The 12,587-nt window shown below is 44.7% G+C and overlaps 1 protein-coding gene across 2 annotated transcripts in view; it reads left to right on the plus strand.

Moving 5' to 3' along the window:
• The first annotated feature begins 792 nt into the window (after window positions 1-792).
• The window catches only part of LOC124043801 (acid-sensing ion channel 4-A), a 113,387-nt gene continuing 101,592 nt past the window's right edge, over window positions 793-12,587 (plus strand). For both annotated transcript variants that reach the window (XM_046362777.1, XM_046362776.1), the window contains exon 1: window positions 793-1,779. In XM_046362777.1, coding sequence (XP_046218733.1) covers window positions 1,204-1,779 — 576 coding nt within the window. In that variant the 5' untranslated portion in view covers window positions 793-1,203. The remainder of the gene's footprint in view (window positions 1,780-12,587) is intronic.

The raw sequence follows: 12,587 nt of genomic DNA on the forward strand, positions 1-12,587 counted from the left end.
ACAATTTGATGAAGCTTTTAAAAACCTATATCCTCTACCCTCTCACCATCTCCACTTGCGAGGACTTGGCACGTACTGTATGTTGAATGCGTTTTAAATTCATCTTCAAAACATGCCTTTTTCCTCTAAAGGTCCCAGCCCGGTGTGATGTGAATCACATGACTAATCCAATTTAAAGGGAAATAACATGCATTAGGGAGCCCACTTTTGTGCCTCCCATTCACATCATTTAGTTTGGCAATCTGATAATGGCCGTTAATAACATGAAGGCGGACACTGTCAAAGAGGAGGAGTGGATGGAAATCCGTACTTTATTTCAACATCTCCAGCGTCATCACGGTCCCAGGTCAGAAGGCATCCCCGAATTCAAATTCGTGCTGGAGCCTGTGACGCTGCCATTAATTCCTGATAAGAACGGACCGTTGTACTGCCTTCCTTAATCTCTGACAGATGCTTCAGACGGATCGATAGTCTTTCACTTTTTTGTTGTTGTTCCAAAGAGGAGATTGATTGCTAGGAGTTGCCTGGTGCTCCTTTCCACTTCTCTCACTCCTCATCATTGTTCTAATTGGGCATTCTCTGGGGATCTGGGGGGGGGGGGGATTTAAAACTAGTGACACCCTGCAATTCTCATAAAGCACCGGATGTTTGGCTGAACAACCTTTGACCCTAACTTATTACGGTCAAGGAGTAAGACCGTTTCAAACAAGTGGATTAAGCAGGAGCGGGCTGTGGGAAGCACAGTGACGTACAACGGGGGAAGTTGCAGCCCGCGCCAGTGAGGAGGGAAATAATCACAGTGTTGCCTTCTCATGAATTATTAAGTAGCCCCCTGCCTCTTTTAGCTTGACTCAAAATGCTGCATTTTCAGCTGTGGGTCTGAAGCGGAGAGCAAGGGTGTTTTTTTGACAGCTGTATTACTGCTGATAAGCAAGACTCTGCGAGATGATCAAGTACTGAGACACGCATCCAGAACAGCAGCACAGCAGCACTATTCACTACGAGCAGTGGCAGTCAGTAGCAGCAGCAGGAGCAGTAGCAGCACTAACAGCAGCAGCAGCAACAGCAACTCTCTCGTGCCTTTTTCTTATTCTTTGTGGAGTTGTAATCTGTTCTGAGGACAACAGCCGGAGAAGACGGGACAAGTGGATCAGGGCTGACAGCTGTCATCAAAACAACCCAAACGCAGAGCTGGCTGCCCACATGCCGATCGAATTTGTTTGCAAAATCAAATTTGCAGAGGAGGATGAGAAGCAGAAAGGCAAGCAGGATGGGGACAAGGAGAGCCTGATTGAGGAGAGCTGCTCACCTCCAGCTAAGGACCTGGTCGGCTTCGCCAACTCCAGCTCTCTCCACGGGATTAACCACATCTTCGTCTCGGGGCGCCTGGGCATTCGGCAGACCCTCTGGGCACTTGCCTTTTTGGCTTCTCTGGCACTCTTTCTGTACCAGGCGGCAAAGTGTGCCATCTCTTACCTGGAGCACCCTCACGTCACCGCTCTGAATGAGGAAGCGAGCCCTGAGATGGTCTTTCCCGCTGTGACCATCTGCAACATCAACCGCTTCCGCTTCTCCGCTCTCACCGACGCCGACATCTACCACCTGGCTAACCTCACAGGTCTACCACCAAAAAACCGGGATGGCCACAAACCCACCGATTTGGACTATCCTGCGCCGGACATGCAGGACATCTTCAACCGGACAGGACATCAGCTGGACGAGATGCTGAAGAGCTGCAACTTCAGTGGACAGAACTGCTCTGCTGAGGACTTCTCTGTGGTAAGTTGAAAAGTTTCCCAAAGTAGCTGACATACCTGTGTCTTGTTCTGAGAAAGAACATTTCATTCCCGGGTTCTTCTGAACTAAAAAAACATTACAGATACTGAAAACACAGGGCATTAGAAAAATAAGTACACATGTGTTTGGAAGTGAAATATTCTGCAATTTGATCAAAAACATGGATCCTTGGACACTTTTCTTGTTTTTGCAAAGCACCTGGAGGCATCAAAGATAATGTTGGAGTCGGCTATATACTTAAAGCCAGTGTAATTTAAATTTAGTGTTACTTCAAGAGCCATGTGCTTTTTACTGGGAAAAGCTGAAATAAATAGGATTCAGAGCTCTGTGTCTCTGTTATCTTTCGTCATATACAGAGGAGCAACAGTTCTCTAATGATTTCCTAGCGTTTGAGAATGTAACGGCATGGAACGACGGCTCTGGCTGCTCTCAAGAGAAAAATGGTTTGCAACTGAGAGAGTACACGGCCACAAAATTACCTTTTAAAAGCTAACTTCTCTCTCCCTCACGCCCTCTCTCTCTCTTTCTCTGTCTGGGATCGTGGCTCCCTAGCTCTCACAGCTCTTGTACCTTTCAGGAGGGAAGGAGTAATGTTCCACCAATGTTGTATTTCAATCTCGCTGCTGTTAAGATGAAATATTTAGAGACAGACATACATGATTTTTGCATTAGCCAGATTGACTAAAAGGAATTAAACCATTTCCATAAGCTTCTCTCACATCCAGTCATGTCCTCTCTCTCTCTCTCTCTCTCTCTCTCTCTCTCTCTCTCTCTCTCGCTCTCTCGCTCTCTCGCTCTCGCGCTCTCGCGCTCTCTCGCTCTCTCTCTCTCTCTCTCTCTCTCTCTCTCTCTCTCTCTCTCTCTCTCTCTCTCTCTCTCTCTCTCTCTCTCTCTCTCTCTCTCTCTCTGTGTGTGTGTTGTGCATGTGTGTGTTGTGCACTATTTATTAAAGCCACAGTCCTGAAAGGAGATGGATTTTTTTTCCCTCTCTCAAGGAGGAACAGGAATATGCAATTGCTTTAGTGATGATAAAGTACTGGTGTCAAGTGTTAATAGGGTCTGTTGAACATTGATATGCTCACCTTCCTGAGACCCAAGGATTCTCTCTTATCGTGGTATTACACCGTTTTAACCTTTGGTATGCCAAGTTACGGACCAAGGAAATAATGACCTGTCCTCCCTGATTTCTGTGGCTGCTGCAATGTATAGGCAGCTTTTTTCCTCTTCGTAGTATTTCTGATCCTAAATAATTACTCACATAGACATTTTACTACCCCTGACATGTACATTTAGTAAGATTTTACATTTGACATTTTGACATGCCAAGGACAATGCCATGTATCCCTAGGGGACCAAAAAGATGGGTAAAGATGGCAAAACACTGGCAGCTGTGGAGATGTGATTCCAACAGTTTGTTATGCACTCGGGTTCAAGCTACAGCATTTCTACACCAGCTGATGAGAACGTCCTCTGACACGTTGACAGTCACTTCTCGCGCGGAACATTAATTAGGGGAGGAGCGCGACGTCCAGGAACGGGGCTGTCCCGTGTCAGCTGTTGAAACCTCGCTAGTTCTCTTGGATGGGGAGTGACTTCAGCACAGGTTTAAGATCCCATAGAAAGTTCCTTAAGTTGCTGTTCTTTCTCTGTATAGCTCTGTGGTCGGCATTTGGGGGGGGGGGGGGGGGGTGTCAGTTAGATTTGTTGCAGGCTTCCTACTTCTTCCACGCATGACATGTCATTTACTGCACCCCCAAGGGCAGCAGAACTTGGAGGGAGCGTCCGTGTGAGGAGCCAGTCAGCCTGGGTTGGGAGCTCTGAGTGAGGGCAGACAGGGATTGGATGTGAGGGATGTGCTCTAGCTAGCTAACAGATGTTAAGCCCAGCCACAGAGTTTCTTTCACACGGCATTTACTCCACTTTTCATGTGTGCGTGCCTCTGAGGTGCGTGGAGCGACAGAGGTGTGCACCACAGTAGCTGAGGCTGAATATTAAACTAACTCAATGGAAGCATGGTTATTGCAGTTGAAATGCTATCAATCACACGCACGCTAATACACTAACACGCGCGCACACACACACACACACGCACGCACGCACGCACGCACGCACGCACGCACGCACGCACGCACGCACACACACACACACACACACACACACACACACACACACACACACACACACACACACACACACACACACACACACACACACACACACACACACACACACACACACACACACACACACACACGTGCGCTCTCCATCTCTCTCTGTACACGCATTCATTCTTCTTCTTCTCATTGATTTGCATTTAGCGGGATTGCCTTGTTGCACAGCGTCGTGAGTTTCAGTGGATCGTTTGGAGGTCTCCAGATGTTTTGTTCCGGTAATGACTAAGATGGTGCTCAGGAGAAGAGTCTGATGAATAGTCTCATCACAAGGCCTTTTGTCGTTTCATTTTTTATTTATTCTGTCTGTCTTTATCCTTTTACTCAGGGTCAGGTACAAATCACCAACAAATCTACTTTGAAACAAAAGTGTACTCAACTCACACACATGGTTGTGGGCTAATCTGTACCATGTCAGATATGGAGTTGAAATGTATTCAATTTTGAGTTTGCATCCCCATATTACACACGACAGTATATACATCAAAGAAGACTGAAATATAACAAAACTGTTTGACATAGAAACATCGGATTTTCAGCGCAATTTTTTGAAATAATGTTGATTAATTATGAAATGACGAAAAATACGAATACATTCCGCCCATGAAGCCACGAGGTCATTTGATCGCAGGAAAGAGAGACTACCTTGAAACTGCCATTTTGTTTTGATCTTTTTCTATTGTTTTCAAGAAATGGTCTCTCACAACACTTGAATGGTCACAAGTTAGACACAAACACGACATTTTATTGAAACATAAGTGTGTCACTGTGCGTCTGAATCGTGTGCTTTGAAAAGCAATAATTGGAAAGGGGGGAAGGAATTCAAACCGTGCATTTGCGCTCGAGGCACTCAAGACCCTACCAAGATAGAGATACATAGCAATTTATTATACATTCTGGTGAAATGATTGTTGAAGGAAAATAGGCATGGTTCAAAACCTGTGTCTTTGTCATCCAAACACAGCAGCTCCATGGAACCGTATCGTAAGAAACACCTTGGATGAAAGTGGACCATCAAAGACCTGTTGTTATTTTTCAGAAGATTGATAGGTGTATTTTTAGGAGCGGTTCTTCTGCATTGAAAGGAAAATGCAAAAGAAAAATGCAGCTACTAGCATTAGTCGTATTGTTTTATTCATACCGATACCCAATGTTAGCCATTCCCAGTCCATATTCAATTCACCAACCTGTTTTCCATAGAGGTCTTGTTGTTTGACTGGTCAACACATAAAAGAAAAAAAACAGATCATTATGCATCAAAATGATTTGTTTCCCTTTAATACCTTTGCTGATTGTTAGCATTGTTTTTTTTTTACTAGCATTTTATGCCATTTTTATTCATAATAAAAAAAGTCATATTATTGACTCAGATGAATTCATCAGCACCAGACCGAGCTAACTCAACATGCCTTGACGCTTTGTTGTTCATTTTTGTAACCTCGGGATAATTGTTCATTCATTTGTGTGGCGCTATCGTGTGGATCCGGCAGAGAGCCTTTGGCTTTTTAAACAGGGTATTTTGGATTTGTTTGCTCTCTGTCGGATCTGTTTGCAGCTGCATTATCAGATTTATCTCTCAGCCAGGACAGAACCCTTCTGCATATATTCATGGGGTTAACTAAGTGGCGTTGGACTTGTAATGGTGTGCAGCAACCTATGAAACCTGGGTTAACGCAGTCGCCATTAAAGGTCCCCCCCCCCCCCCCCCCGTCTGCAGTTTGTCATTTCTGCATGTTAAGTCTTTGTTGAGAGGCGGCTGTGTTTTAGTAGACAATAAAACATTGAACGTGAACCTGAATGGTTGAATATTCTTGATCTCCACCTCATCTATTTTGATCATATTCTAAAGGGTTGGAACAAGGATGATGCAAATCAATAGTGTGCAGAAGGGTTCGGCAACCATGTATGGTGATGCTGCTGTTGATCATTACCGAGGCTGACAACTGCCTTGAGATCTGGGGGCTTTGTTCATACAAGCTCCAGTGAATTTCCTATAGGCCAAAAACTCCCAGTCAACAACAAAAGGCACTCTCTAGATCTGATTCCTTCGTGTCGTCCTGTGAGAACTTTTCCCCATGAACAGGTGCTCTGTGTTGTGTCTCTGTGTGGCTGGCACCCACTCTCTCCCGGGGTGGCATGTCTCTTTTGTCTTGGAGTGAGTGCTGCACATGACGCGCAGGAGTATGTGAATGACAGTTCCTCCCCCAGTGGGTTCAGCGTCTGCCCCCCCCCCCCTCCCGCTCCCCTCCCCGCATCCCTCCAGCCCCCAGATAGAGACAGAGGACTGGGGACCAGGGAAAGTGACCACTTTTCTGGAGATCCATCTGAAACAGCCTGTCAATTAGCCAATCCAGTTCCACTGCTGTGGGCCTCTTTCCCTCCAGTCTTCGCAGCTTACCATGCTACTCCACATTTGATGTACAGACTCACTCTGAATTCAGAGCCCGTCTTCGGTTGGGATATGAGCAGCTCGCCAGACCAATGCACAGTCTGTGTAGTTATTGCTCCTACACGTGTAAAGAATACCCCAGTTGATCCCACATCATGCTGCTCTGATGGGGGATAAGAGTACAGTCGGTGGAACCTATTCCAGCCCTGTCCCACACACTGTCCTCCTCCACGCTGCCACACTCGCTGGAGATGAATTACAGTCAAATTGGTCGGCTGCTTTACTCGATATGCATCATCAACATCTAATCAGATAAATCCCACCTGTGACCAGTTATTGTATGATACAAAACCAAACAGTTAATTTTTTAAGGGGGGATTTGGCTTTTTAAAATCATTTCTGATCACATTTAAAACGTCTTACCTCTGCAATGTTTGGAGCACTAGACTGTATATCAGATGAAGCTAGAGCTTAGGGATGGCTTTTAACTCCACGATAAAGGCTTCTAATGCTCTGGTGCAGTTAACCCCCTCTAACCTCTGGGAGTCTTTACTCACATACACATATGTCTCCTTTTGATAACGAGTACACCAAGCTGTTGTGTGTGTGTGTGTGTGTGTGTGTGTGTGTGTGTGTGCGTGCGTGCGTGTGTGTGTGTTTCATCACCGGCTGAAGGACTTGATTCATCAAGTTTGATAATAACCCCTAACTTTGTGGCCCTCCCCCTTCCAATGGATCGATAAATCCTTCAGTCAGATTGCTTCCCAGCCCTTAAGCCTGGTGTGACTAATTATCTGGTTGCTGTGTTTTGGGCCGAGTCTCTGCTGCATTTGTTAGTGCTGCCAGAGCCCATGTTCGAGTTATATTTGAACAATTCTATTAGAAGAAACACAGAGTTGTTGGCCAAACTCGGTCAATATGTCAGACCTTTCCTCATTTACATGTAAAGGGTGCTCCAATGGTCTAGTACTGCTACCCATTGAACCATGAGCAGCCATTTCCACACCTCATACAATAGTGGGCTGAAAATACACTCTGCATTCTCTATGTATGTTTTCAAAAACAGTTTTTACAGTCTCCATCGGGAATACAGTAAGACTGCATTCCAAGTTGCTCCCTATTCCCTTTGTGTGAGCAGTAGTCCACTATATAGGGAATAGTGCACTAAGTAATGCACAATATAGAGAATAGGGCGTCATTTGGGTGGCAGCCTAGGTGATGATGACGAAAGCTGCTGACCAAAGATGCACTGTAAACTCTTTCCTTTCTTCAGGGGAGCAAGCCGTGAGAGTCCCCGAAATACATTAGTGGAAATGTGTGTGAGAAACTAATCAAGCCTGCTTTTAGACCACACCAGATAATGGATGTGTGCCTCTCATTTCCCTTTACCAGTATCACTTAATTACCTTGAAGGAGGCAGCACATTTGAACATTTCAAAGAGATCTCAACTGGAGAAACCATTGTGGCTGCGATTTACATTGGAAATGTCATTGATCACTCGGACTACCATTCAGCGGCAGGAAATAGCAAGGAGCACAAATTTCACGGTGGCATATCTACCCCCATCTGTGTCTGCATGAGGAACTGCCCGTGCCTGGTGTATCTGCTTGGCTGGAGAATTGGCTTGCGTCCTGAATTATGTCTAATGTCACTTGGCTCGGCCCCCTCGCTGATCTTTTGCGTGTGGCCTGGCCCCACACTTGCAATACATTATCGAGCGGGATTTCGCAAACATTTGATCTCAATTGCTGTGCCAAGTGTATATCACTCTTTGCATATTTGCCACTATTGCTCAAAAGATTGACACAAACCAGGTATGCCCTCGATTGACCCGCAGTGCCGTTGGGGTGCCAGGTGTGATATTCTGTCTCCGATCTATTAAACCCCTAACAGTGTCCCGAAGACGACACTGAACCTAGAACCCCTTCCCCCGTGAGAGAGGTTTGGTAAAACCATAGTGTTATGGCTACATTTGAAATGGCTGTTAACGGATTGTGGAGTGGTTCACGACGGTTACATTTGAGCCAACTGCAAATACACTGCCTGGGGTTGACCCCGCACAGACGTCTTGTGTAATCATAGAAATCCCTTTTGAGTCATGTCAAAGCTTTCTGAACGATACGGTGACGTAGTGTAATGGAGAATGCCATTGCGGTAACGCGGATGCCTCCCAGTTGCCATCGTAGCAATCCTTTGCTAAGAGATGTGATCAAAATGTGTGCTGGAAGTATTCCTTGCAATTGCGTATAGTGCAATATAGGCTAGACTCTGGAAACCACTACGGCCTGATTTAATAAGCATTTACACTATGGTGAAAAGTTTGCACCCTTTTATGGTTTACGATGGGAATTTAGCTTTGTCCCCTCCTCCCCAAACATCAGCTTTGTCCCCTCCTCCCAAACATCAGCTTTGTCCCCTCCTCCCCAAACATCAGCTTTGTCCCCTCCTCCCCAAACATCAGCTTTGTCCCTCCTCCCCAAACATCAGCTTTGTCCCTCCTCCCCAAACATCAGCTTTGTCCTCTCCTCCCCAAACATCAGCTTTGTCCCCTCCTCCCCAAACATCAGCTTTGTCCCCTCCTCCCCAAACATCAGCTTTGTCCCCTCCTCCCCAAACATCAGCTTTGTCCCCTCCTCCCCAAACATCAGCTTTGTCCCCTCATCCCCTTAGAACATCAGATGTATATGGTGGTGCACGATAACTGTAAATTGATATCTGTTACGTTGAGTGGAAAAAGAGGGATTATATATATATTTTTTAAGTAAAGATGGTAATAACCTTTGGAAGGTACTTTAGTTACTAATACCTAACAATAATTGTTTTTTTAAATGAAAAAAGGGATTGAATACATTCAAACAAAGTAAAGAGAGAATTTCTGAAGGTAGTTACTTGAACAAGGTTTTTTATAGTACCTTGAATAAAGTTATGCCCACACGATTTTCACGACCGTTGGTATATTTCTATTTCTGTACATAGGCTAATCTCTCCAGACAGACAATTTCCCCATGTGCCAGATGTGGAGATGTGATGTTGACAAACCACTCGACCTTCAGACGCACAAAAATGCCACCTGATTTATCTCCCAGTGCTTGATGTCCCACCTCTCATTTTGTCATCCTGCTAGTACATTTCACTTATGAAGTGCTTGAGGTGCAGGAAATACATTACAGTGGAAGGAACTGCACTAAAAAAGCAACCAAATTACTTCCCATTAGATTCCAATATGATATGAATAGATGCTTTTTGTTGTGGATATACACACATTTACACAACTTAAAGTAAACAAACCATTTAATTCTGGTGCTGCAGCAGATTTACACGACTGGAGCCGAGATCATTACTGTGATTGGTTGGTTCCTGGGTGGGCCGGACAGGGCCCGGACCGTGTCCCTCTGGGCTGTGGTGGGATGGTCTGATCTACTCTTCCTGGCCTTTTCGTCGTCTGCCTGACACAGGGCTTTCACCTTTGTGTGCATCTCAAATGGCTCCATGTTCCCTGAACCGTGCCCGACATTTGACAAGAGCCCTATAGGCCCCTATGGGCCCTGGTCAAAAGAAGTGCAGTATTATGGGAAATAGTGTGTCATTTAGGATGCTGCTCCTGGATTACCGTCTCTTGCAGTGGCATTTGTTGATATGCTGTTGATCATGTCTGGATCCAAGGTTGTGACCGTGTGTGATGAGGGCATCCAGCAGCATTTAGGAGGACGGCCTTTACTTCCGTGTTGACGTTCAGAAAGGATTTAGATTGAACTCCTATGAACCCGGCTGAAGTAGGAGGACATGTCCTTCAGAAATAGTTTTTCACTTCTGCTAATCATCCTCCCCGTATGTTATTACCTAAACTAATTATACCACATTTTTCTGATCGTACATTTTTTGTTGTCTTAATGAGTCAGATAAGCGGCATTCCTCGCTTTAATAGCAGTGTTTGATGTGCTATTCGCTGTCTTTGTTTTTGTACTCCTCCTCCCCGACAGTGTTGTCAAGATGTCTTCTGTTTATCCTAATGTATGCTGTTGAGAAGGTTTTGCGCATTTCATTGTCAATAACGTGAAATACGGCCCTGCTCCCTAAATGACGTCTCTGTTCAATAACCTATTAAAGTTGAAACACAGATAACTTGGCACGCACCAGGAAATGTCTGCTGACATTGATCCAGTGGGGTGAGGACCTAGTGGCTCCGATTAACACTGCTGTCCCTAGAGGGAAGTCCCTTTGGCCATTGATAGCGACACTGTCCTCATGTCCTGGGTTCCCCTCATGACCATAGGAACATTCTTCTTCATGTCTAAAAGGGGGAAAAGAGATACTTGGACATGGGAGAGTCCTGCCCACCACCAAACACTGTTTCTGAAAACGTATGCCAAGTGAAGAGCTTACTGGTTTGTCTCTGCTCACATCTTTATCATATATTTTTTCACCTTTTACAGTTTTTTTCCAACTGCTTACACACGTTTTCAAAACTGTCTCCTTTTTTTCAAAACTCTACACGCAATTCCCAAAACTGCACACACAAAAAAATGCAAAATGCCTCACATCTCCTTCAAAATGTAACACTGCATTCAAAAATGCCATGAACACATGTCAGAATGAAGCATTTGCATCAAATGGCAAACACTGCTTTCATAATAGTACATTTTTGGATATACCATGTAAACACTGTTGTTCTAAATCTAAAGCTCTTTGGTCTTTCATAGGCTTTTATATCTACATTTCAATACAATGTTCTACAGTTAAAGTAATCTGCTGAGAGGGGTAACAAGTACACTGTAAACACCAATGCAATGTAGAAACAGAAAATATTTATTCGGCCAAACATTACTGTTGTATACAGTAGCATACAACAAAACCATAAACATATGTAAACCAAAAGTATATTCTTTAGAATACAGTAAAGAACACAATTGTGTGTGTGGGGTCCCGGGGGGGACAGTCCAGGAATTGGTAGGGGGGGGGCAGTCACCAGTGCTAAGCTACCCTTCCTCTCTTCTCCGGCCTGGGTCTGGCCACAATACTTCGTCCACATCACAAGATACGCTTTCTCTTGCCAAACATGGAGGGAAGTATCTCCTAGCGTGGCGTATCCAACCTTGGACAGAGGCAACCTCTATGTCCCCACATGCGTCCTCCATTGCCTGGAGAAGCGGCATGCGGGCATAGGGTTGGCGATCATACACTTTCCAGCGCCAGGCTGAGAAGAATTCCTCTATGGGATTTAGAAAAGGTGAATATGGGGGTAGGTACAAAACAGTTTTGGACCAGAACAGCCCGGTGAAAACTAACATTGTCCCATAAAACCACAAATCTAGCAGGCTCCTGATCTGGATCAGGGACAAGCATTGTGTAAATTGCATCCAGAAAAGTGAGCATATGGCCGGTGTTGTACGGACCCAGTGTGGCATTGTGATGGAGGACCCCGTTTTGAGTGATGGCAGCACATAGTTATATTACCCCCACGCTGTCCAGGGACATTGGTAAATGCCGTCTGTCCTATTACATTTCTTCCGCGGCGCCTGGTTTTGGTGAGGTTGAAGCCAATCTCATCCACATAAGTAAATTCATGGTGAATTACATGGGCATCCAGCTCCATTACTCTCTGTAAAAGACAAAAGGATATATAGATGAGGAAATATGGTATGTCTGAAGTACTGGAAGTAGTGTTGCATACATACCTCTACAAAGTCATGTCGCATATTCTTGACTCTGTCAGAGTATCTCTCAAAAACCTTGTAAAGTTGCTTCATCGTCACTCGGTGCCGTTGGGGGATGCGTTGTATGGTCGACAGGCTTACAGCATTGATGTTGTTAAATATAGTGTCATTCTTCAAGATATGCTCTCTTATCTCTCGAATCCTAATTGCATTGTTGGCCAAAACCATATTTATAATTGCAGTCTCTTGTACATCTGTAAACAAGCGTCCTCGTCCTCCATGATGTCTTTGCCTTTCCACTCTGTACAGAATTCAAACACAGTATGTGTTCAGCATAGGAACTGTAAACAATGTACAACAAAATGTAGTACAGCATGATAACCAACCTCATTCAATGCAGTGCAGTAAATGGATGGCTTAGAGTTACAAATGTGTATGCAATACTATGCAGTCATACGTATTTTACAGTACATTAATGTAATGCTAAAATAGTCATTATATAGTTGCATACCTGTTCTCATTTCTGAAGGTTCGAATTATGGACGACACTGTAAATCGACTCAAGTTGGGCTGGA

Source organism: Oncorhynchus gorbuscha, linkage group LG09 (assembly GCF_021184085.1).
Source record: "Oncorhynchus gorbuscha isolate QuinsamMale2020 ecotype Even-year linkage group LG09, OgorEven_v1.0, whole genome shotgun sequence".
NCBI lineage: Eukaryota > Metazoa > Chordata > Actinopteri > Salmoniformes > Salmonidae > Oncorhynchus > Oncorhynchus gorbuscha.